Source organism: Anoplophora glabripennis, unplaced genomic scaffold (assembly GCF_000390285.2).
Source record: "Anoplophora glabripennis isolate ALB-LARVAE unplaced genomic scaffold, Agla_2.0 scaffold574, whole genome shotgun sequence".
Classification (NCBI taxonomy): Eukaryota; Metazoa; Arthropoda; class Insecta; order Coleoptera; family Cerambycidae; genus Anoplophora; species Anoplophora glabripennis.
The window spans coordinates 169,889-195,323 of record NW_019416667.1 but is presented as its reverse complement, the minus strand read 5'-3'; the positions used below and the strand labels follow the sequence as shown (position 1 = coordinate 195,323).

The following is a 25,435-nucleotide window of genomic DNA, read 5'->3' as shown; positions in this document are numbered from 1 at the left end:
GGGGGATTATCCCTCTTTATCCTGCCTCATCTCGTGTAGGCCTGGACAGCCTTCGTAGGTGGGCCCCATCCGTCGTCTACCCCGACCGCAAATGCGGCCGGTGTAGGCGCTTTGTGGGACCTCCTTTTGTCCTGGCTGGGCCCCGCCGGCTAGGGCCCTTTCTTCTGGCGCTCTTCTTGCTTCGCCGGCTCGTCTGTGTAAACCCCGGGGGTAGTGTCATGTTTATGTGTGGTATGGTTGGGTAGGGTAGTGCGGCTATGCAGCCTGGGATGCGCTTTGCTAAGGTGGCCCTTAGGCTAGCGCGGGAGGGGAGGGGTAAGGAGGGTATGGGGGGTGTGTATGTGTGTGTGTGTGTGTCGTTGTCTTCGTTTCTTGATCCTGGTGGTCTCTGAAACAGAAAAGGTTAGCGGGCAGGGGGCCCTAGCGACCGAGGCGTTACTGGTGGCCCACCCTGTACATATATCCTAAATCCAATTCAGACAGCTTTACGTAAGTAATTGAGCTTGTATCTTTATTATATTTTTTTTTGCTTTAGATTGTTCTAGTTATGATCGGTATTTTGATCAATGTTGGTATCTCTAACCAATACATGATTATAGCTATGGTTGTACTGGGTGCAGTATTTTTAAAAATAAGGTCTTGGTACATAGCAACTGCCAGAGATGTTAAACATTTGGAAGGCATAAGTGAGTATAATATACACTAGACACAAAAATTAAGGGATATTTAAAAAATCCCTAATTTTTGGTGATTTTCAGAGCTGTAACTTAGAGGGAAATCGTCGTAGAGAGAATCAAGAAAAAGAAAATTGAAGATTCAAATTTCTAGTTTTCGGACCTGGAGTTTAAAATTTTTTAGCATCAGCAGCTTTTGAGTAATCATAATATAACGAAAATTTTCTTTTTTTATTTTTGGTTGTATTTAAAAAGGTCCATGAACATCAATAATTTTTTTTTTGGTAATTTTACCTTGATGGTTATTTTTAGATAATTTAATTCCCTTCAATTTGATTTGCTCCGGAGCCTAGTACGATGATCTGTCGGTGAATTATTGTCGATCAAAGCAAATAAAGTCATTTTTGACTTTGGCAATCAATTACTCGTACAAAAAATCCAATAATAATAAAATATATTTATTTCATAAGACTTAGTTCATACAAAGTATCGAAAATTGTCGAAAGTATATAACACAAATAAAAAACAGATAATAATTGTATAAGGACAAACTACAAAATATAGATCAATGAGAAGATACAAAACATAATTACAAAATATAGAACAAAAATTACAATAAAAAATTTAAAATTACTGTAAAAAAATTAAAAACCAGACTCATTAAAGACACAACACATGTACTCATCGATGCTATAGAATGGATTCTGCAAGAGAATTCGCTTTACTTTGTTACGAAAGAGAACACAAGAATTATCTATTTAATATGCAATGGCAACTTATTATATAATTTAATGGACATAATAAAAGGGCCATTAGCCATTAACGTTAGGCGATGCAGAGGTATATTTAAATTAAGAGCTAAGATTGTAACCAGAAGACTAACTTGTATCAGCACGAGTAACAAAATATGTTAAATGGTTTTTCACATATGTAACACAGCTGAATATATGTATATAGTGAATAAACTGTAAGAATACCTAATCTTTTAAATAATTCTCTGCAAGAATCTCGTGTTTTTGAATTAGTCATTGTACGTATAATATTTTTTTGGAGAATAAATAAATCTTTAATATGTGAAGAGTTACCCCAACAAATAGTTCAGTAGCTTAAATTAGACTGAACAAAACCAAACTAATACATTTTTAAAATATGCAAACCTACAAATTTGCCTAAACGCCAAAGAACAAAACAATGTTTTGCCAATTTATTCAATAACTTGTTAATATGTTTAACCAAGATAACTTTAAATCCAAAAATTTTACTGTAGTATTTTGTTGAATAGTTTTGTTGTTAAATTTAACTAATATACTACAATCTATTTCTTTAGTATTGAACACGATCAGATCAGTTTTTGTGCCATTTAAAGCCAAATTATTACTATTACAATAATTTTGCATACTAATCACAACATTTGATGCAAGGCCACTAAGTGCAGCAACAGATTCCGATTTGACCGCTACAGAAGTGTCATTTGCGAACAATGTTACAAATCTTTTTGTATTAGCAATCATTTCAATGTTATTAATAAAATGTTAGAACAAAAGTGGTCCTAAAATGCTTCCTTGAGGGACACCTAATTGGTTATGCCTCGGTTGTGAAAAATATTGTAAACCATTGGCATTTAAAAGAACTTCTTGAGTTCTTCCTTGTATATAACTATTAAGCCAGTTTAGCGCAGGACCTCTTATGCCATACCTTTCCAACTTGCTTAACAAAAGTGTATGATCATATTACATATGCACATGCACATTTGTATTTATTTTCTAATGCATTTAATATAAAGCTATATAAAGATAAAACTGCATCTTGTGTCGCCAAACTTTTTCTAAATCCGAACTGATTTTTATTAATTATGTTATTATTTTCTGCGAAACTTAATATTCTTAAATAAAATTCTCTTTCAAATATTTTCTAAAATACAGAAAGGAGTGCTATTCCTCTGTAATTAGATATTAAATACTTATCATTCTTTTTATGGATAGGAATAATTACAGCTTTTTTTAATATAGAAGGCATATGTCCTTGTGTAAAAGATAGATTGATAAAACTGCTATCAAAACCCGCTGAATTTTTCCTGCAAACTTTCCTAATTATATCCATTACTTTTATTTCTGTAAAAGGGAACAAGAACTCAAAAGGGATACCTAAAGACACATCCCTGAGAAACTTTTTATCATTTAAGCACATGGCCGAATCGATAAAGAAATTATTAATTCATCTGCGGTCTTATGTAAGTTTGAAATATTGTTCCCATATCATCATGATAGCTTTGACAAATGTTACCATTTAAAGTATTACAATTATTTTTAATAATGTTCCAAGCTGCTTGAGATTTGTTAGAAGAATTCAATATCTTATTACCAAAATATACCCTCATTAATGATTTCCAGTGTCACCCATGGGTTTGTCTTCATATGAGATTTATTCTTATTTTTACACAGTTCCACAGGAAAGGCTTTATCAAATGCATTAAAAAAACCTCATGAAAAAATGAAAATTTTTCATCAAACGAGGTATTTAAATAAATAAATTCCATCTGACTTTTGCTGTCAAGTGCTGGAAGTATGCTATATTTATTGGATTGTTACTAAGTCGCTTAAAATAGTAACAATCTGGCTTTTTGACAACACTAGATTCAAAAATGGAAAAAGAAACCTGTTTTAAATGATGCTCTGAAATATCACATTTTATATTTTGCGGGTTCAATATTATAATATCCATACTCGAAAAGATAGTGTCAATTATTGCCTTCGCTTCACCTACTTCCCTGGTATAGGACCATATTGTTTGTTTCAAATTATAGGCTGCAAAGATATTGCATAACTTTTTAGGATTTAATTTACAAGGATCAAAATTAAAATTAAAATCTCCACATAAGAAGACCAAGTCAGTTTTTATAGTTTGGTTTAGCAAATCTTCAATATATAATAAAAATTCACTTGAATTATCTGGAGCAGGGGAGGCAAGTGGAGTTCTGTAGAAACATCCTACTAAAATTGTTTGCTTGTTTTTTAACAAAACTTCAATCAAAGTATATTCAAATGTGAATTGTAACCTTGGTACTCTACAAGAAACTTTTCTAAAATCTAAAGTGCTCCCCCTTGCTGATGACCAGATCTATAAAAAAAGTCACAAAGAACATAGTTGTCAATTTTATCATACACAGTTTCAAAATCACGAAATCCAGTTTCAGAAACACAGTACCTCCGGATAGTCAATATATGTTGAAGTAGGGGATCTTGGCATAACTTTGCAAATAATAGATAAACTAAGGATATTTACTGTAACTTTTCAACCTCAAAGTGTCCTAGAGAAATCGTAATAGTTTCAAACCGCTACGACATTTTTTCCTAGTGTCCGGAATGTTTAAATTTATCGTTTTTGCTGAAAATTAATGTAACAAGTAATTTTTTACTTTTTATTCATATTTTTAGTTGAAAAAGGGCAATAATCCATATTTTCTTCAATAAAAGAATGTTAATTATTGTAAAAAAAAATTATTTTTTGATTTGATCGACGAAAACGCAGCGACAAATCATCGTTCAGGACTCCGGAACCGCTCATATTGTAGGAAATTAAATTATCTAAAAGAATTTTATGATAAAGTTACCAAAAAAAATATATTGAAGTCCATTAACCTTGTTAAAGACAGGCAGCAAAATTTTGGAAAAATTTTTTTATTGAATTTCTTCAAAACTCAAAAACCGCTGACGTTAAAAAAATTTAAATACCAGATCCGAAAACTAGTAACATGAAGCTTCAATTCCCTTTTCTTATTATCTCTACAATTATTTCACTCGAAGTTACAGCTCTTTGAAAATCTTCCAAAAATTTGAGATTTTTTTAATATTCCTTAATTTTTGTGACTAGAGTATTACTTTTAATTAAAATATTATGATCATACTGCCTTTCTACCTGAACACAAAAATGAAATATTTTTTTTATAAAATGTATTTAATTTTAGCAAAATCCCCCGTATTTTCTCACATCAGCTCAACTCTGAATGGAATAATAACTATCAGAGCATCGAAAGCAGAAGAAGTTTTAATAAACGAGTTTGACTATCATCAAGTACGTGTCGCCCATTTACTAAATTAAACTTATCTACTTTTTTTACTTATCTAACTTATTTTACAGGATATTCACACCTCAGCTTGGTATTTAACAATCACATGTGTCGTTTCCTTCGGACTTTGGTTGGACATTATCTGTGTAATATTCGTAGCATGTGTTGTATTCAGCTTCGCCATTATGCAAACTCGTAAGTCTATACATCATTTTTATAAATCTGTAATTTTAATATTACACATGGTGATACATGTTTAATCGGAAAATTTTACCAGGTGATAGGAAAAATAATTTTAAGCAGAGACTAGATGTTGAAATTAGAAAAATTATATTCTCCTGTATCTCTGAGGATGTTTGACGTAGACTGATAAAACTTAAATTTATCTAATTAGAGGTACAAATTCGCTGAGGTGATTTACAAATATTAGTTCAGTGGTGAAGATCAAAAACGTCACTAAGAACATCAGAATTTCAACACCTCTGATTGTTTTGGTAATTCGTCCAGTGTTTCAAATTTCCATTAATATTTCTAAGAAAGGAGAGTTTATTCGAGAAAGAAGCTGTTTTAAAGTTATGATATCATCATCTTCATCATCGTCATCGTCACCGTCTCCGTCACCGTCACCGTCATCGTCATCATCATCACCATCATTATCATCATCATCACCATCACCATCATCACCACCATCACCACCATCACCACCATCACCACCATCACCATCCTCATCATCATTACCATCATCATCATTACCAACATCATCATCATTATCATCATCATAATCAAGGACATAACTTTATTACTGGTTAAAGTATTGATAAGCCAACTTATTATTATAATTTCAATACTTAATACGTAACTCTAAAACGAAGCATTTCACTGCAAATATTTAAAATATAGGCCACATGAATTGTTTTTATCACTTGACATCATAAAAATCAATTCAAAGTTCCTTTATACGTATTATTAGTATTAAACTTTGGAAATAGAAATTTATTTATATAAACAAAAATTAATATACACCTTTTTTAAGTTTCCATAGTCAGTGGAAGTTTAGTAGGATTAGCCGTATCACAATCGTTGGTCTTAACTGGCATGCTCCAACATGGCATGAGGCAAACTGCAGAAGTAATAAATCAATTAACAAGCGTTGAGAGAGTGTTGCAGTATACTACGATAGACACTGAAGGGCCATTCGAAACTCCACCAGGTAAATACATAATACACGTAAAATTTCTCCGACCTGAAAGTTTGACCTATTGATTTTTTTCTCTATTAATTTCAAACATAATACTTTCAAAAAGATGTATTTTTTCTTTCTCAACAGTTCTGGAAATTAAATGATCCACCACTATTTTACATTAATATCCTTACGATTGGAATAACCTACATTTTAACAAAAAAAAACATTCATTAATCTGAACTACGTAAATTTCAAACATGTATATAGATCATACGAAATGATTTAATTGGCTCGTTAGTTAAGAATATTTTTACTATAGCAATATCCGTTTCAGGTAAAATGCCGGCGCTGCCGTGGCCCAATCAAGGATTGATTGAATTTATCAATCTCTCCTTGAAGTATATTGCGGACGATCCTCCAGTTTTGAAGAACTTAAACTTCACTATCTATCCAGGAGAGAAGGTATATAATGAATTTACTAAATTTGAATGAAATATTAACCTACATTCAACAACTTTCAGATTGGAATAGTCGGACGAACTGGAGCTGGAAAATCATCGCTTATAGCGGCCCTTTTCCGGCTGGCGCCATTAGAAGGAACTATATTGATAGATGGAGTAGACACACAACAGCTTGGTTTAAATGATTTGAGGAAGAGAATATCCATTATACCCCAGGAACCAGTACTATTCTCAGCAACCCTCAGATATAATTTGGATCCGTTTAAGGAATTCCAAGATACTGAACTCTGGAATGCACTTGATGAAGTAAGAATGAAGTATTGTATAAGTTCATAATATTTACGGGGGAAAGCAAATATTTTAATTTTTATCAATGCACCTAATATTTTACAGGTTGAGCTTAAAGAAGCTGTTAGCTCCTTAGACTTTTTGATAGCTGAAGGTGGAAGTAACTTCAGCCTGGGGCAAAGGCAACTCATATGTTTGGCAAGAGCTATTTTAAGAAATAGCAAGGTGTTGGTGTTAGATGAAGCTACTGCGAATGTCGACCCAAGGTATGATCATGATTTAAAAATATTCGAAAAACTTAATTATATTTACCACTAATATGTTTCTTCATGTACCTATCTACTCTGCTGTTTTCATTGTCAGTTATTTATTTCATATGTTGCTCAATCCTGATTTTCTATTATTTTAGTCTGCCCTACATATTTCTTTCATTAATTCACTAATTATTTTTACCGTGTACTAATTGCTTTGTGCTCATTTTCTAAGAAACCACATTTTAACCTCGTTTCGATAAATTAAACATATTGTAATGGCATAGCGATTCTATTAAAAGTCAATGGACTCTTTCACTTTCCAAAATTCGAAAATTCCAAGACCGTATTTGTCCTTTCAAAAGAATTCATCCTGAAATTTTATGTTTTTCAGTTTAGCAAAGAATACAATAATTGATGCCAATACTTTAATTTCCTAGTTCATTATTCTAGTTTTACAGATGGTAACTGTTTTATTCACTTCCAACATCAGAAAGGTTTCTTCCTAATTTCCTCTCTAATTGGACAGAACTTAAAATGTATTATTTCTACATCAATATGTGATACATAAGGTACTTATAGTAAGAAAACCTTGCACTCATTCTCTTCACCTAGTCTGCAAGCTATACCTATGCTTCTTCTAACAATTAATTACATCACCAATATCTAGTAAACAGCTAAGGTCATTCACCAGCAGTAACGATGACATTTAAAATGTGGCGTCTGCTTTATAAGTTATATATAATTCATATATAGTACAAAAATATACTGGGGGAATTTCCATGTGACATCCAGATAACAATAGTCCAGGAAAATTAGACGAAAATAGGGCCGAACCTCGGAATTGCATAAAGGTTCGATTTTCGAATCGCCACGGTAGCGCAGTCGGTCGAGAGTGCGGTGGCAAGCATTTCTCGGCTAGGCTTCCTACTCTGATCCGGGTTCGATCCCCGGTGTCGGCACTGGCAATGTCGATGGATAATGGGTGTTTGTCCGCGTTTTTTCAAGTGTAGCCCCCTTCCGCACAAGCCTTTGGCTTTTGGATTTGGGGGTTGTCTCATTTCTGTGGTGTGTTTTATGTTTTATGTTTTATTTTGATGAGACAAAGTGCGTTCTCTTCGTAATTACATGTACATCAAAGTCTACAATGTCTCATGCGGCGCTAATTTGTTTATTTATAAATAATCAATTATTATTAACAAATAATCGTATTTCGGATATTACGTGGGGTGGAAACGGCCAATCTTGATGCAGTAAAGCTCTTTCTTCTTCTTATTAGTAGTACTTTAACTGTAAAGTATCCCCACAGACCTTCATTTGTTTATCGGTTTTTATTTGATTGTTATAAACAAATTAGACGTGATATCTGCGGTCGGGAGTAGGACTAGCCGATTTGGACGGGATTAACGTGGTTTTATATAAAAAGTTCAAGACCCTAATGCAGGAAGTGAATTCTCAAAAAGCTGAAGACCATATAGAACATGAATCATTATAAATAAATGTTATCCACTTCTCTTTGATTAAAAATTATCCATTCTAAGTCTTAGTTACAGGTTGCACGTGTAACTTAATTTTTTTTATAATGATTAATTAGTAAAAAGAAACAAATGAAGATCATTCGAACCTTAACGGTTTTGGAATATCCCGGATGATGATCAAAGTGACTTATTCCATAAAAATCAGACTTTTCTCGTCCAGCTCACAGATAACAGCCCGATTTTGTATATACTAATTCATTAAAGATCAATGAACAAATGAAAATCAGTCTGCCCTTAGTGGCCCTTAGTGGTTCTGGATCACCTTGTAATCCAAGTACGAGAAGAGCGTCGATTACCGCGTGAAAATCCCCCTCTCCCAGTCCGATTGCCTAATTTGCTCTTAATGATCGAATAAAAATCAATAAACAAATGAAGATCGGTGGGAGTCTCCCAAAGTTAAGGTACAACTAATCAGAAGAAGAATGGGCTCTACCGCATCAAAATTGGCCTTTTCCAACCCACGTAATATCCGAAATACGCTAATTTGTTAATAATAATTGATTATTAATAAATAAACAAATTAGCGCCGCATGAGACGTTGTAGACTTTGACCTACATGCAATTACGAAGAGAACGCACTTTGTCTCATCAAAATCGAACCTTCTTTATCCAATTCCGAGGTGAAATGCTAATTTTCCTGGACTACAATGTTTCCATTGCAATTCGTATCATTCAATTCTGTAAAATTACCAAATTAACATTGGTACATAGGTTTTCAATATGATATATGAAAGCATAGAAAATATACTGAGTGTCCGCTAATTAATGATGCACAGCAAAACCACAAATTCTTCATGTCGATGTATCAAATCCAATCTAAAGTTGACAATAACCAAGATACATGGTGTCAAAGTTTTGTTTATTTCTTCTATTGTTTTCGATAATGTCTAAATAAATCGAGATAAGTGCACAAAATTACGGATTCAGATTTTTTGATGGCACAAATTCAAATTTGTTTATAGTTTTGATGTCAAGGTGCCAACTGTAGCACGTCACGCAATATTTAAATGATATCGTTTTTGCGACTTCACAAATTTTGACGCAATGTTTTTATAGTGGTCATTTCATACTCGGTAGGTTACCTTACTCTGCCAATACAGTATCCACGAACAGTTTATCATGAAACACCCTGTATAAATGTCTTTGCTACTATTATTTTTTTGCAATCATCTGTAATCAACTTGAATTTAACTAAGTTTTCGATCATTAAAGTTATATTCCAAAGAACTGAACTGAAATGACATCTTTTCACAAAACTTTATAACTTCTAATTCAAAAAATACTTACCTAAAATTAAAACAAATTTTTGCAGAACCGATTCCTTCATTCAAGCCACTATTCGTCGAAAGTTCAAACACTGCACCGTTTTGACGATAGCTCACAGACTAAATACTATAATGGATTCGGATAAAGTGATGGTTATGGCGGGCGGATCGATGTTAGAATTTGATCACCCGCACAGTTTATTGCAAACACCCGAGGGACCCTTCCACAAAATGGTTTTGGAGACTGGACCAACAATGTCAATACAATTGAAAGATATTGCACAGGAAGCCTACAAACAAAAAAAGAACTTGTAATATCTGAAGTCATTGCAGTTGCTTGGGAGTGACAATGTCACATTAAGTGCTGTTTTATCTGAATTTTGTATATATTATATTATAGTTTTACTTGCATTTTGTACATATTTACCATCGAATATCATTAGAAATAATTGTACACATAATTTGTCATTTCCTCAAATAAATATTTCAAGTGTAAACACCATTTACTAATAACTGTTTATTATTAATATATTCTATAAATTCCCAAAAAGTATCCCAATTCAAGAGTAAGCTACGTCTATAAAAGATATGCTCAACTGAGAAGTACCTCCCTTTTTAACACATTGTATTCAATAGTGATTCACTCGAAGGATGATATCAGCCATAATAATAATAATAACCTTTATTAATCCTTTAGACATATACATGTATAGGACAAGTCAGTATTAACACAAATGTTACAAACATAATACAATCCACTACATAAATGTGTCAACAAAATACTCGTTTATAGTGTAATAGGCTTTCTTGAGCAGTAAATTTTTTACATTAGTTTTAAAAACTATTTCTGTCATTAATTTATAGTGTGGTGCTAGATGATTGTAAAGCTTTATTCCCATGTACAATGGAGATTTCTCAAATTTGGTAGTTTTATGCCCTGGAATGCAAAACAGGTCTCCATGCCTAGTCATATCGCTCATTTGCAAGAAGACAGGCACAATGCAAAAAATTTCGTTTTGAGATAATTAAGTTTAAAAATTTTTACTTATGTATTTTCCTCTTATGATCACATTTTGTGCAGTATAACCACAAAATTTTAAATATACTTTAGATTGTGGCTAATGAAGCTATCCCAGTAAACTGAATGTCCTCTTATGAAAAGGAAAAAAATTATATATTTTTTTTTTGTTAAAGTTTTTAGTTATGTCGTTATTTGCGAAAAATTTTAGGAATAATGACAGGAATAAATAAAAAGCTATAATACATTTTATTAAAGTTTTGTATTACAGAAACCTAAAAAAATAGTATTTATTAAAGTAGTAAATCAGAAAATAAACAAAGTAATGTGTAAGAACAAAGGATGTCATTACAATGATTCGAAAAACGGTTTATACATCTTAGGAATATGGTTTTTTTGATTCAGCTGAATATTTTTGATATCAATTCCAGTTTTCTCCCTACTATGTCGTCTATTAGTCCTATCCAGTTTGATCTCATGAAATTCTTCATCGGCATAACTCGTTTTATAGAAAAATGATTTTGGATAAATATTAAAAAAATCTATAGATGTTATAAAACATTAACAAATCTTACCAAAATCAGATGGAGAATCGCTACTTGACGAGCTTGTAGAGCTACTTGAAGATAAAGCAGGTGATCTTGGTAAAGTATCATTAGTATTTTCAAAATTATTCACTGCAAACCCCGTAGTATTTTCGGGATCTATAAATATTACAGTTTAAAATATTTACACACTTCCAATAAAACATTTAATTAATTGTGGAACGATTAATGAAATAAAATGGCTTTATAGAGCTTGACTTGGAAAGGAAACTTTTATTTTCCCAATTTTCATAATAACTTACAAATATCTATATCTAAATCTAAATAATCATCTAAATTAAATGCTGCTTACCTGCATAGTGATGAGAGTATTCTACAGAATTATTCTCAGCTTTATTATCAAGTGCAAGTGCAAGTGCAAGTGCAAGTATTGTTTGTGTTCTGGATTGAAAAGCCATTGGTTATTAATGCACAACACTAAAATTGGCATAAAACAATAATTAAAGTATATTTAAAGGATATTTTCTAAAAAAAGGAACACATTTGGATATGCGTTACAATACATTATCTAATAAGAGAAATATTGTAATAGGTACTGTATTTTTTGTTTTCACATACAATGACACAAGTAAAAAAAATCATTAAAATAAATTAATTAAGTGGCACAAGTCCAAATAATACATTTTTTTAGAAATTAACTGTAACTAATTGATTATAATATTCTCTTGAACAACGACATAAACTAAAATGTGTCCTTATTTCACAAAAAATATTGCTGGCATCAGTGTATTAACACGAAATATGTCAATATTTCTGAATAAAAATGTACCTGAATATGACGTTTTTTGAGAGATGCCACTTTTCTTGAAAAAAGCACAACATTCACCCTTTACGCACCGTACTTAACTGAGATGTGTCACTTTTTAATTAATGCAACAGGTCGAACCCCGAGATGTGTCATTCACAGTAGCGCCATCTCGGAGCAACTACTGTAACTACAAATATGCCGTTATTTCTACAAAATGAATGTAGCTTTCTAAGCATGTTGGTGTAATGATCCTAAAATTGACAAATTTTGAGTTGTATCAGTATTCTCGCAAATGAGCGATATAGTCATGGTAGGAACCACTTTCTGCCAAATTAATCGCAAATTCTCTTGCATATAACAATGTTTTGTATATAAATATACAGGGGAAAGTAAACAGTCTATAATTAATAAAAAAGGGCTTACATGATCCACGATCCGGAACCCTGAACATGTTACGTATAATTCGTTTTTGGACAACAAATATTCTTTGACTCTGTAAAGCATTACCAAAGAACACCACACCATAACTTAGGTGACTATACACAAGGCTATAGTACACATTAATTACAGCAGAAATTGGTAAAGAATCTCTGATGCGAGAGATAGCATAATACGATGTATTGAGTTTTTTACTTAATAAGTCGATATGGGCTGACCACGTAAGATTCCTATCTACAATAATCCCAAGAAACTTTGTGCAATCAGTTGACTTTATGTTAGAATTATTAAAAGTTAGGTTTAATTCTTTTTTTGCTCCATGATTCTGGAAGTATATGCAATTTGTTTTCTCAATATTAAGTATCAGGCCATTAGTGCTACACCAGTTTATATAACGTTTGAATATAATCTCGGAAGATAAAACCAACTCCTCGAAGGTATGTGCCGAGACCAACAAAGACGTGTCATCAGCAAATATTGTCAACATCTAAGTTTCTATATATTTGGGCAAATCATTGATAAATAATAAAAATATTTGTGGACCCAGGACAGACCCTTGGGGCACACCTGAACTAATTTTTAGACAATCCGATGTCACATTTTTAACTTTTACTAACATTGACCTATCTTTTAAATAGGCCATCAACCATTCCAGAAATATACCTCTAAAACCCAAACTAAACAATTTATTTTCAATAAAACCAAAGTTTAGGCAGTCAAATGCGCGTGTTAAGTCGAAAAAGAATCCAACCACATGTCTACCACTATCAAGACACTGATAAACGTGCCCTAGTAAGGCAGAAGCTGTTGATTGTGTCGATCTGCCTTTACGGAAACCGTGCTGATGCTTCGTTAGAATATTGAACTTTGTTAAAAAATTGTACATTTTACTATACACAACTTTATCAAAAATTTTTGAGAAAACACTTAAGATTGATATAGGTCCATAGTTAGCTATATTCTGCGGATCATTTTTCTTATGTACCAGAATGACTGAAGCCGTCTTCAAAATACTAGGAAAATTGCCCGTTCTAATTGATAAATTAATCATATCTGCTAAATGATCCGAAATGTGCTCACCAATACTTTTGACAATTTTAACTGAGATATCAATTCCACTACTATTTGTATTTTTTAGATCATTAATTATCTGTAACACATCCTCCCTGATCACAGATGTAAAGAAAAAGGTTTTATTAAGCATGTCACTAGTAGAGCACTTAACTGATCTGACATTACCAAAGTGATTATTCAATGATCTCTCCGTTACATTCACAAAGTAATCACAAAAAATGTTAGCCACGTCTTTGGGCCTAGAATGAGTTCCTCCTTCCAGAATCAAAGATATATCCCCAACAACCGACTTTCTACCGGTCTCACTATTAACTAAATTCCATATAGTATTAGATTTGTTAGCAGACTTATCAATAATGCCCTTAACATATTCTAGTTTAGTTCTTACAAGTAACTCATTGTAATCTCGTTTCGCTTTCCTATAAAAATCAACTGATCCTACAGTATTCAACGTAGTACAGATCCAATAAACATTTTTTAACTTTTGACTAGCTAGTCTAATATCTTGAGTTATCCATGTTTTAGATTTAATCTTACTATGACAAATCTTTATACAGGGACAAGCAATATCTATCTCCCACATCAATAGTTTCATAAAAGATGCAAAACACACATTGATATCACAACTATCACGTACAGGTTCAAATTTTGTTGTACTCAAAGTAAGTACTAGACTATCTAACCTTTCACCAGATACGTTTCTAAATTGGTTTGTGTATAATGACGTATCACTAACGTCAACGTTATTATTATTAATATTACTCCAGTAGCATGGAGTGAAAATACCCTGTGGTCACTCAAATTTGCTTCATAAACATTAGGTGTGCATTGACTAGAACTGAGATAGATAAGTAAGTTTTGCTTATTTGAGAATGAATGACAACGGTGATTGAACACTGAACATTTAGCCATCCTCACTGGTTGATATTCGTACCATAGTAAACACCAACCAATCTTAGGAAAATTAAGTTCCCGAACGCAAAACATCAATCCAGTGAAAAGCATGATACCATGCATATAATCTTAGCTCCAGATAAATTTCGACTGTAAAAATGACCTAAAAAAAGGTCAAGTCTCGACAGTTACCAATTTTTTTCGACGGCATCACAAGGCCCAGGTAAACGTTAGTCTTAAAATTTCTCTAACAAAAACATAGATCAAGAAAACGATAATCTCAACTCCTACTAATTAATTTGTGCGCTAATATTGTGGACATTTTGCTACACAGATGTCGAAAATTGCAACTATCTCGAAAAACATATCTCACACTAAAAATCTATAAAGGTTTACAAGAGAATAGAAGACTGTTATCTTAAAACAATGTACAAGGTGATTTTTACACAGCTGCTTGTAGATATAAGCATCTATATCACCGAAAATTTTATTTTTTTCAGTAATACCACTAAATTATGTTCCAAATCGACTTGCACTACAACTGCAAGTTTCAAGATTTATTTCAGAATTATTAAAAAAATTTCACGTTTTATTTTAGAATTTTGCAGTTCCGTAAATAGGAACAATTGATCAAAATTTTAGTAATAAAAGCTATTAAAATAATCACAAACAGTAGTAGATAACATCATTCTAAGTAAAATATTTTTAATCATAGTACGTTATTTGGAATTAGATTTTATTTATTTATATTATAAAAATTCTTAGATAATATTAAATATTTTTATTCGGAAGTAGGCACATGCTACTCGTCGGAATTAAATGAATAAGAAGAAAAAAATCTTCTTTAAATTTAAAATAGATTCCTCAGCTGAATATACATATAAGGCTTGAGGATTTTCGATGATAAAAATACAAATCTTTCAATGAAACATACAATATTAATCCTAGTATATCATTTTTAAATCTTCGTTCATTTTCTCATACTTATCTATGAAATTAATAATTTGGCTTATGTACCTAGCTACTGAATCTTTTAATATAAGTAAAGTAAGTAAATAAATGGCAAATAATATTGAATTGTTATTCCAAGAACAAATTTTCAATAAACTGCGTAACTATATATTTTAAGTAATTTCCAGCATTTTATCATATTTATCGATATCCTTTAATCCTATTATTGATGATGCTATTGTATCATGTATATTGTCTAAACATTTATCAGTAATGGTTTGAATTAAGTTGTGTTAACTTCACCAAAACAATTTGACATCAATGGATCGTAAGTTAACAAAAAAATATTTTACTTGAGTAGAACATAAATTTACTTTTAATTAATGCACCTCATAACAAAATAACCTAATTTCTTCAAGCTCACATATGAATGTTACATATTTATATTTTTTTAGCTCTAACACTGAAAGTGTATATTTGGATGTTTTTTAACACTGTAATAAGGGACCAAAATATTACATTTCCCGATGTGTCCCGGACGTTTTCAGACGATGTTCTGTAAGTATTCACGTTATTAATATAAAATTTATAAAATAAACACTGACAAAAATTGAATATTCAAAGTCCGATAATTTTCCGAGTTTTTATGCTGTGGCCTATGTACCTGTCGTCGCTACTTACAGACTCACATTACACTTCCATAGCCTAAGCCTAACTAAGTCAAACCAAACAGGTCGCAAGTAAATATACTTTAGATTAATTTTATTAAAATATCAAATGCACAGAGAATAAAAATTTCAGAATAACAAGAGTGAAGATCACCGCAAAACATCAACATAACATCGAAATATATTATTTCGATAGTGCGACTATATATATTTTTTAGTTTAAAGAAATTTCAACAGGTACAACCTATAACTCTTTCCATATTACATGGTACATTTGCTCATACGTTATGAGGAATGTTACAAATAAACAAAACAAAATTTGGGAAGTGAAATTAGGTTCTTTTAAAAACAGTGTCATTTGCATTGGTGCAAATTTGTCTGATAATTCCCTTTTTTCATTAAACATGCACATTTCCAATTATCTCTCTAGAGGTACCTTGAATCTAACTAATATTCTTGGAACTGGCTTGGAAACCATAACAAATAGTGTACAAAATATGGAAGCAACTGAAGACGAAGACGGAAACAATAATCTGTGTGTCCTTTTTCCCGCAGAACATCTAGAATTGACACTGAACTATGATGCAGACATTGGCATCGATGATGAACTACCAATTTATGGAAATGGATATTTATTGTGAGTATACCATCTATCTTATCAATTCTTTTTAACCCAAAGTATGCGAAAAATACCGAGTGATCACGTGAAAATCGACATATTTTTGCACTATACACTACTAAATGAGAAAAAAATCTGGGAATGAAAGTATCTGAATAGTTATATAGTTCAAAAATCTTTGTCACGTTACTTACACTTTTTTATAAAAGCCTTACACATGAGTTATCTTTATAAATCCGAAAATGTTTGATACATTTTTTATAAACTGAAAATACACAAAACAAATTATTTTAATCACAAAACCTCTGCTGCTCATAATTTGAATATGGGAAACTCTCAAAAAGCAATTGGAAAAAGTTAATATTTAAACGTACTTTTTCTGTTCTAAACCTTTTTACAGATACATTTAGGTATATTGGTACTGAAAATACAAAATATCTTTCTAGCAATCTTTAAATATAATATTTGAATATACCTATAGAAATATAAATTTGTAAATTATCATATAGGCGTGTACACATCATTTATTGTAGAAAAATTACATATTTGAAGATTTATTTTGCTAGGAATTCCTAAGTCTCTAACGGTCCATCCATACCTGAATTGTATCAATTTTTCTTATTATTTATGTTATTTTGTTAATATCTGGTGTAACTACTCAATTTTCTTAATTTAACCAAATCTGTAGCTTCTCTATTTCCGAGAATCCAATTATGACCAAAATTAATTTATAGCAATTATTCAACAATTTCTCAAAAATTGTACCTACTATCAATAAGCTTTGTGATTGAATTAAACGACTAAAAAGACTAATAAATGCTACTGTTTTATATCAATAATGAAGACATTTTAATCTTATAAATAATCTACATTATAATGTAGACAATATAAATATACAGTGCGTTCCAGAAGTAGCACAAAAAATTCGTATTTTATTTTGTGTTGCGTTTTCACAAAACGCTAAAACACGTCTATTTGTAAATAGGATTTGTCATTTTGTTACGTTGCTTAAACCTTTTTTGCGCTATGTTTTATAAATCTACGACGTCATCGACATTTTTTTTAAATAGCACTACCTGATTTTTTAAGCATAAATAAAGCTCTTCTAAAGGGAAATGCGTCGATATAGGGTTTGGCCTACTTTACTTTGACAGGTGCGGAAAAAAAAGCCAACGATTGAAATTGACATGGTTTGAAATAACAACAAAAGTAGGTATCAAAAAGTGATGCGAGAACAGTGCCCCAGCAAAAAATGTACTTTGGTTGCATGTTTTTATGTAGATTGGGTAAGTTCACCCGATCACAGCGGCTAGGTATTGTTTTGAAGACGACATTTAGCGAATGCAATAGTGCCTCATATCATTGTGACAGTTACAAATACCATAACTTTACATAACGATGGTGTTGCGTTTAAGTGAGAAACAAAGAATTGAAATCCTAATTATGGTTGGATACGGAGATAGGATCCGTAGTTATGATGAAGTATGTCAATTATTCAATGCCAAGTATCGAGAACAACCAATACCTCCGTCTACAGTATGCAGATTAATACGCAAATTTCAATATGCTGGACATGTTAGAAATCTGTCTAGATCTGGAAGGCCGACGATAGTGACGGAAAATGTATGCAAAATGTTATTTTTAGCTGTCACTGAAATTCCACACACTGCCGTTCGTCCTGTCGCCGAAAACGCTAACATATTATATAAAAACATGTACCTACAATCAACCAAAACACAAAACATCTATAAATTCTCATTTTTTGCTGTGGCACTGTTCTCGCATCAGTTTATGATAGGTACCTACTTTTGTTGTTATTTTAAACCATGTTCATTCCAATAGTTGGCTTTTTTTCGCACCTGTCAAAGTAAAGTAGGTCAAACCCTATATCGACGCATTTGCCTTCAAAAGGGCTATCCATTTATGCTTAAAAAATTAGGTAGTACTATTTAAAAAAAAGTCGATGACGTCATAGGTTTATGAAACATAGCGCAAAAAAGGTTTAACCAACGTGACAAAATGACAATTCCTATTTACTAATTGACGTGTTTTAGCGTTTTTGTGAAAACGCAACACAAAGTAAAATACGATTTTTTTGCGTTACTTCTGGGATGCACTGTATTTACATTTAAAATGCAGACATATACTAATTTATGTATACCTACTCATGTTTTTGTAATCTGTGCAGCAATGAAATCAGAACAGAAAATAACCTTTTTTTAATTACGTGCTAATGAAGATATTTAGAGATATGCGGTTAGCAACATTACGTTACGCATAACCTCCTCTGTAACCACATGTTCTTGGATTGTTGATATTTCATTTAGTTTTCGTGATATTGTTATTTGAGTGCAACATTAAGTGATGACGATTTCTGAAATGTGCGATTTTCTGGAACAACAATGCAACGTAAAATTTTGCGTAAACTGGTAAAAACTTTCACAGAAACGCTTCAACTTTTGACACAAGGTTACGGAGATGATGCTCTGAGTTGTGTGTCTGATGTTACGAATGGTTTTCACGATTTAAAAATGGTCGTTAGTCAATTGAAGATGATCCTCGACCAGGAAGGCATTCGACTCCAACTTATGACTGAATGTCAGTGTTCTGGTGCGTGCAAATCGCCGGTTGACTGTGAAATTTTGACTGAAATATTGAATATGTATCGAGTTACAGCAAAATTTGTTCCTCATTTGATGACCGAACAACAGAAAGAAAATCGTGTGGACGTTTGTCGGCAACAATCAAATGACGATGAAACCTTCATTCAAAGGATTATAACGGAAGACGAATGTTGCGTTTACGGCTACGACAATGAGAGAAAAGTTCAATAACCATAGGGGAAGATCTCCACCCCCCAAGAAAGCACGTCAGTCTCGATTCAATGTCAGTGATGCCTCTTTTTTTCCTCTTTAATGGAATTGTGCATTTTGAATTTTTACTTATGAAAGAAGATGAAACAGTGAACCGTGACTACTATCAAGACGTTTTACAACGGTTACTTGAAAAAATCCGTAAAAAGGGATCAGAGTTGTGATGAGACAACTCATGGTTATTGCACCATGACAATGCGCCCGCACACTCAGCTTTGTCAATTCGTCAGTTTTGTGCGAAAAATCGGATTACTGTCCCTCCTCACCCTCCTTACTCACCAGACCTGGCTCCTTACGATTATTTTCTTATTTCCGAAATTAAAATCAGTCTATTGATGACATCAAAGCAAATTCGTCACGGACTTTAAAGGTCATTTCAAATGAAGCTATCTAGGACTGCTTTGCAAAATGGAAACACCGCTGGGGAAAGTGTATGAATATGGAAGGAGAGTACTTTAAAGGAGACAAGGACTAGTAATGTATAACAGTTATTAATAAAATTAAAAAAAAAAATAAGTTCGGTTATTTTCTGAACAAACCTCGCATGAACCATTTTTTTAATTTTCAATAAATATTAGGCATACTTATCTCTTTTTTTAAAGTTTATGTAATTATTTTTGACTGCAACAATATGCTAAATTCTAGCGCAAATCTTAAGTCATTTTAACTTCTAGAAACTACTTGACTTCACTTAAAGTCAATTTCTTTTTAAAATTCACTACTTGATTTGATTTAATTTTGTACTATTACTACTTGATTTAACTCAATGCCACTTGACTTGATTCCAAGTAATTTTAAAAATGACGATGGAGGAGTATAATACTATTACTCCATCTAACTTTCAAGAAATGTTACGAAAAACAATTTAGAATTAGAAACACTTAAAATCAGCTGTACTAAAATCGCCATTTAAATGTGATATCCTGTTAAGAATATTCATAACATATTAAGATTTTATTAAAATTGGATTGAAACTTCAGATAAGCCTTTATCTTTCTTTTTTATTCAATATGAATACCTACTTAAATGGGATTCACATGTCCACATTAATTCTATTAAGCCCTAAATGCTTTAGATTAGTAAAGATAAAAATAAAAATAATAAAGTAATTCAAGTATTTATATTTGTTATGTTATTAGTACTAACATGATACTATACTTTATATAATGTTATGCGAAATAAATGCTTCATATTTTCTTATTTTATATTTCAATAAAATAACAAATAGGATTTAGTTTTCTAAATACAATTTAATACGTCATACTATTTCTTAATATCACATAAAACTGAAGAAATAATAATTTGAACTGAAGTTCTTGATTTGTCAAACACTTGAAATGCAATTACTTCGTGATCTGATATTCGACCACTTAACTTGAAGTTGATTTCAATTGTGATATAAAACATTTGATTTTTTAATTTCAGATTTAGACTAGAAAATATCGCTTTCAACGCTTGCATGTTTATAAATCATGATGAAAATTATATTGACGATGTTGTGGTTAATCTTTTATACCGACACACACCTGTAAGTATTTACATTATAATTAAAGATATAATTAGAACATACATAGTAATAGTATTTTTTAATTGTATATATTCTGTCACAGAATTTTGTTTATGTAATTTTACTTCTAAAGCTACCAGCTTTACAAAAAATTTTTAATTGGTATAATTCATAATTTTGTTGTAAGGATGGTTTTGGTACATTTACAAAATATTTGTAAACCAATATTAGTACTTTTTGTACATTTTCAGTGAATTTTGACAAGATTTTTTTTATTTGGCATTGACGCATTCTTTGTAATTTAAAAATTGTTTTTTATACTAGTTAAATTGGTAATAGCAAATTCACAAGTATCGGTTATTTTCTCTATAATGTATATTAGTTTTTGAAATTGATATAAAATTTTAAAATGATAATATGTAACTTTTATTTAAAAAATAATTGTACCTACTATAATGTAACAAACTAGAAAATCGAATACATGTTTATAAAATTTAACGTACACAAATACTAAATTATATTTTTTGTATACTAAATAAATGTAGGTACTCTATTACTTTCCAGAAATATATTTACAAAACCTATAATAAGTTTAGACCTATATCCTTAGTGGAAACATTAAGATAATTGAACTTATACAGAGCCTTCATAAATGTTTACAAGTCACGTGACCACCGATCACAACATTGCACGGTTGGTACTGGTAACGAAAATTCCATAAATCTTGGCATCACCAATTTGTTTACAATGACCAATGACAAACCGTTACGTCTNGGTTTACCGTACACAAATACTAAATTATATTTTTTGTATACTAAATAAATGTAGGTACTCGATTACTTTCCAGAAATATATTTACAAAAACTATAATAAGTTTAGACCTATATCCTTAGTGGAAACATTAAGATAATTGAACTTATACAGAGCCTTCATAAATGTTTACAAGTCACGTGACTACCGATCACAACATTGCACGGTTGGTACTGGTAACGAAAATTCCATAAATCTTGGCATCACCACTTTGTTTACAATGACCAATGACAAACCGTTACGTCTACGCTGGAAGACAATGCGTTCGCCGATTGGTTGAATAGAATCTCGTGAAAAATTACACCAATCACATCCGGTATCCGGTGAAACAGAATGTTGTATTTATAATGTAAAATTAACACGAAGGAAATAAAATTACTGTTCCAAACAAAATTCCTGGTCACGTGGCTTGTAGTTATTTATAAAGGCTCTGTAGGTACCCGTAACTTTCAGTATGACTATGGCGTTACGGCTATCCCTTTACCGGACTATCGACGAGGGGGTCTTTGGTTCAGGTACTGCCGGACATTTACAGTGAAATGTGGTGGAGCGCCATCATGCATAAACCACATGTTAGCTCTAAGTAATAACGTCACATCTTCCAACAACTCGGATTTTGCAAAAATTCTAAATAAAATTTCCCATTCAGTCTATCAGGTAGAATAATAGGACCAGTAATAATGCTATTAATGATTCCAAACCAGATATTGATGGGAAATTCATGCTGATAATGTTTCACTTTGATAGTAGGAGGATTTTCTTGAGCATAGGTACACATGTTCATTGTGACTATTTATTATTATGCTTCTAGTAAAACAGAATTGGCAGGTACAATGATTTAAAGATCAAACTGAAATTACAATGAATCTACAAAATCAGAGCCTACTAACACTTTATTAAGTATTGTAATATGGGTGGCAAGTTAATGTACCTATACATTTAAAAAATGTTTTTTGTACCCAAACCGTTAATTTAATCAAAATTCTACAAGAGGCCCAAAAACTTCCAAATGGTATGACCTATCAAATTAAAAATAGTTGTCATTATTGCCCGAAAGAGGAAAAGTTATGAACGAATATTATCACCATACATCAATTTTGTAGGAGTTGTAAGTTTTAAAAAACACTTTGTATAACATCAAAATGTGTAGATTAAAAGCAAAAGTCCACATCCCAACAATAATCAAAATCGAGTAATACGTATTCGAGTTATTTACAAAATTCAAAAAAATTTCGCGAACTTTAAGCGGCCAAACGAAGCGATTTCGGATATAGGTGAGTTAGCCTAAATCTGCCTATTTTCAGTCCACGAATATGTGGTCTTCCGTTGTACACGTTATTCTGGGACACCCTGTATTTTGTAGATGCAGGTACACACAAAAAAATATAATTTCACTTACTGCAAACCTATTTAATATTTTTGCATTAAACTTGTAAAAATGCAATGCTCATATTCAAAAAATATATATGTTAATTTCTAGTAAATTTACAACAGGACATTAAAATCACTGAAAATTACATTTTAAATACCTTTTTGATACTAATTTAAATTACAATATTTTCACATTTAATCTTTTCAGTGTATGTTTCATATATTATAGTTTGCAACCATTTTAGATCTATCAGTGAAATAACTAATTAATAACTATGTTATATTACTATAACATTGTTGTTAATACATCAATTATGATTAGGTTATTTTTTAACTGTCATATTTATTGCATCATATAATAAATTATTGAATTGTACACCTTTTGTGATTCATACAATAAAAGGGGTTTCCCTTTTTGTTGTGAACTTATTTTGAAAGTATTTTAGATAAAATTAAGTAGGTAATTCATGACATACAGTTTTATTGGACTTGAAAATTTTGACATCAGTGCTATTAAGTTTTCATATTAAAAAACACTAAAATATATTTTTTTTTAGTTGGAGTTGACAGGATTTTGGAGAAACAATGAGGTCAGCATCATATTAACGCGTCTATTAAATATCGCCAACAGATATATTGCTATGTGGAATAATTATGAGCCGGAACGTACTTCTTGTCTTTGGAGTCCACTGTTCTCATATGCGCTAAATGTTTGGTTTGAAAATAAAAATGCTTCCCTTGATTTTGACCCTTTATGTGTGAAGGTAATAGTTATAATTTTTAAAATTACACATTTTTTCATAAACCTCTTTAAAATGCAGAAATATACTAATTAATGTATCGTGACTAAATTTGTATTAATTTTTTTATCAAAATTTAAAACAAGGTAAAGATAATATACATTCTGAAATGAAAATATTACCCCCTTAACTTTTAAACGGCCATCGAACCTTTGAAAACAGGAGCAATTGAGCAATACTTGGTTTATTTTTATGACGTTGCATGTTCCTTGGGATGTTCAATTCCACATTTTAATACAGTTCTTTTCTGGGAAATTATATATTACTAGCGGCCCGTCTTGGCTTCGCACGGGTGAACATTTATTTTAAACATTCTGGGATATAAAAATATAGCCTATGTTACTCAGGGATAATGTAGCATTCTAATGGTGAAAGAATTACCGAAATCCGTCCAGAAGTTTTTGAGTTTATTCGTAACAAACATACATACATACAAAAATACAAATCTTTCCCCTTTAAAATATTAGTATAGATTGGATCCTAACTTTCTAATATTGAAATATACCAGTAAATAGCCGGTATAACAAGTTGCCTAAATTAACAATTATTTCATATAATTCTCATCAGTTTCTAATGAAATTTTTGTTTACGCGAATTCTCTTAAAAAATAAAAATAAGCTATATAAGATGCAAAAATGATCAAATAAAAAATGTCATTGACATATTATTAATAGTTTATAATTAATCATATTTATATGGTGAATCTCCCATTTTTAGGAAATCATTTCTGATGTAGAAGAAGGGAACAGCGGAGCAGAGATAGAAGAAGAAATTTTAAGAAAAATGTTGAATGCTCAAAAAAGTGATGGTAACAATGAATTCCATGAGTTAATTGAAAATGATAAACCCATTATTCTGCCAATAATTAAATATTTAAGGCAATTTGGTATGAGATATATATAAATATCTATAGTATTTTTGTTCCTCAATTTTATCATTATTCAATTTAAATTATTTAACATATTCCATTTATTTAATCTTACTTTCATTTTAGTAATTTATATGTATATGTTCTCGATTTATTATAATCCATCAAAAATAATGTAAAAAGGTTATTAAAAGATAAATCTTTGTGTTTGAATGTCTATCAATTAATGTATATCCTAATACGACAAAAATATTATTTCAAATCAATTTCTAAGGAACAGACGCCTCTGACAAATTATGAAAACTAAGAATAACATTGAATACAAATTTGCTCCGATTTTATATCCGTACAGTTGCTTTCATACTTCTAAAGTATAAAACTTATACAGTATATTATATTTTGAAGTCTACAAAGCAGAAGTAAAATATGGATATAGATATTTTCCCGGAATGTACCGTTAAAGTA

General features: G+C 31.2%; 2 protein-coding genes across 2 annotated transcripts in view; both read left to right on the top strand.

Annotated features, from left to right (window-relative positions):
- LOC108913054 (multidrug resistance-associated protein 4) overlaps positions 1-10,223 on the top strand; it is a 28,618-nt gene extending 18,395 nt beyond the window's left edge. The window contains exons 10-17 of the mRNA XM_023455191.1: positions 536-686; positions 4,639-4,745; positions 4,812-4,935; positions 5,774-5,950; positions 6,258-6,385; positions 6,445-6,690; positions 6,778-6,938; positions 9,774-10,223. Coding sequence (XP_023310959.1) covers positions 536-686; positions 4,639-4,745; positions 4,812-4,935; positions 5,774-5,950; positions 6,258-6,385; positions 6,445-6,690; positions 6,778-6,938; positions 9,774-10,041 — 1,362 coding nt within the window. The 3' untranslated portion in view covers positions 10,042-10,223. The remainder of the gene's footprint in view (positions 1-535; positions 687-4,638; positions 4,746-4,811; positions 4,936-5,773; positions 5,951-6,257; positions 6,386-6,444; positions 6,691-6,777; positions 6,939-9,773) is intronic.
- A 5,475-nt stretch (positions 10,224-15,698) lies between these two features.
- On the top strand, positions 15,699-25,180 carry LOC108913057. Its single transcript, XM_018718522.1, has 6 exons — positions 15,699-15,782; positions 15,910-16,012; positions 16,553-16,759; positions 21,040-21,142; positions 23,860-24,066; positions 24,820-25,180. The coding sequence occupies exons 1-6, from the start codon at positions 15,776-15,778 to the stop codon at positions 25,003-25,005; spliced, it is 813 nt and encodes a 270-aa protein (XP_018574038.1). The 5' UTR covers positions 15,699-15,775; the 3' UTR covers positions 25,006-25,180.
- Positions 25,181-25,435: the final 255 nt, after the last annotated feature.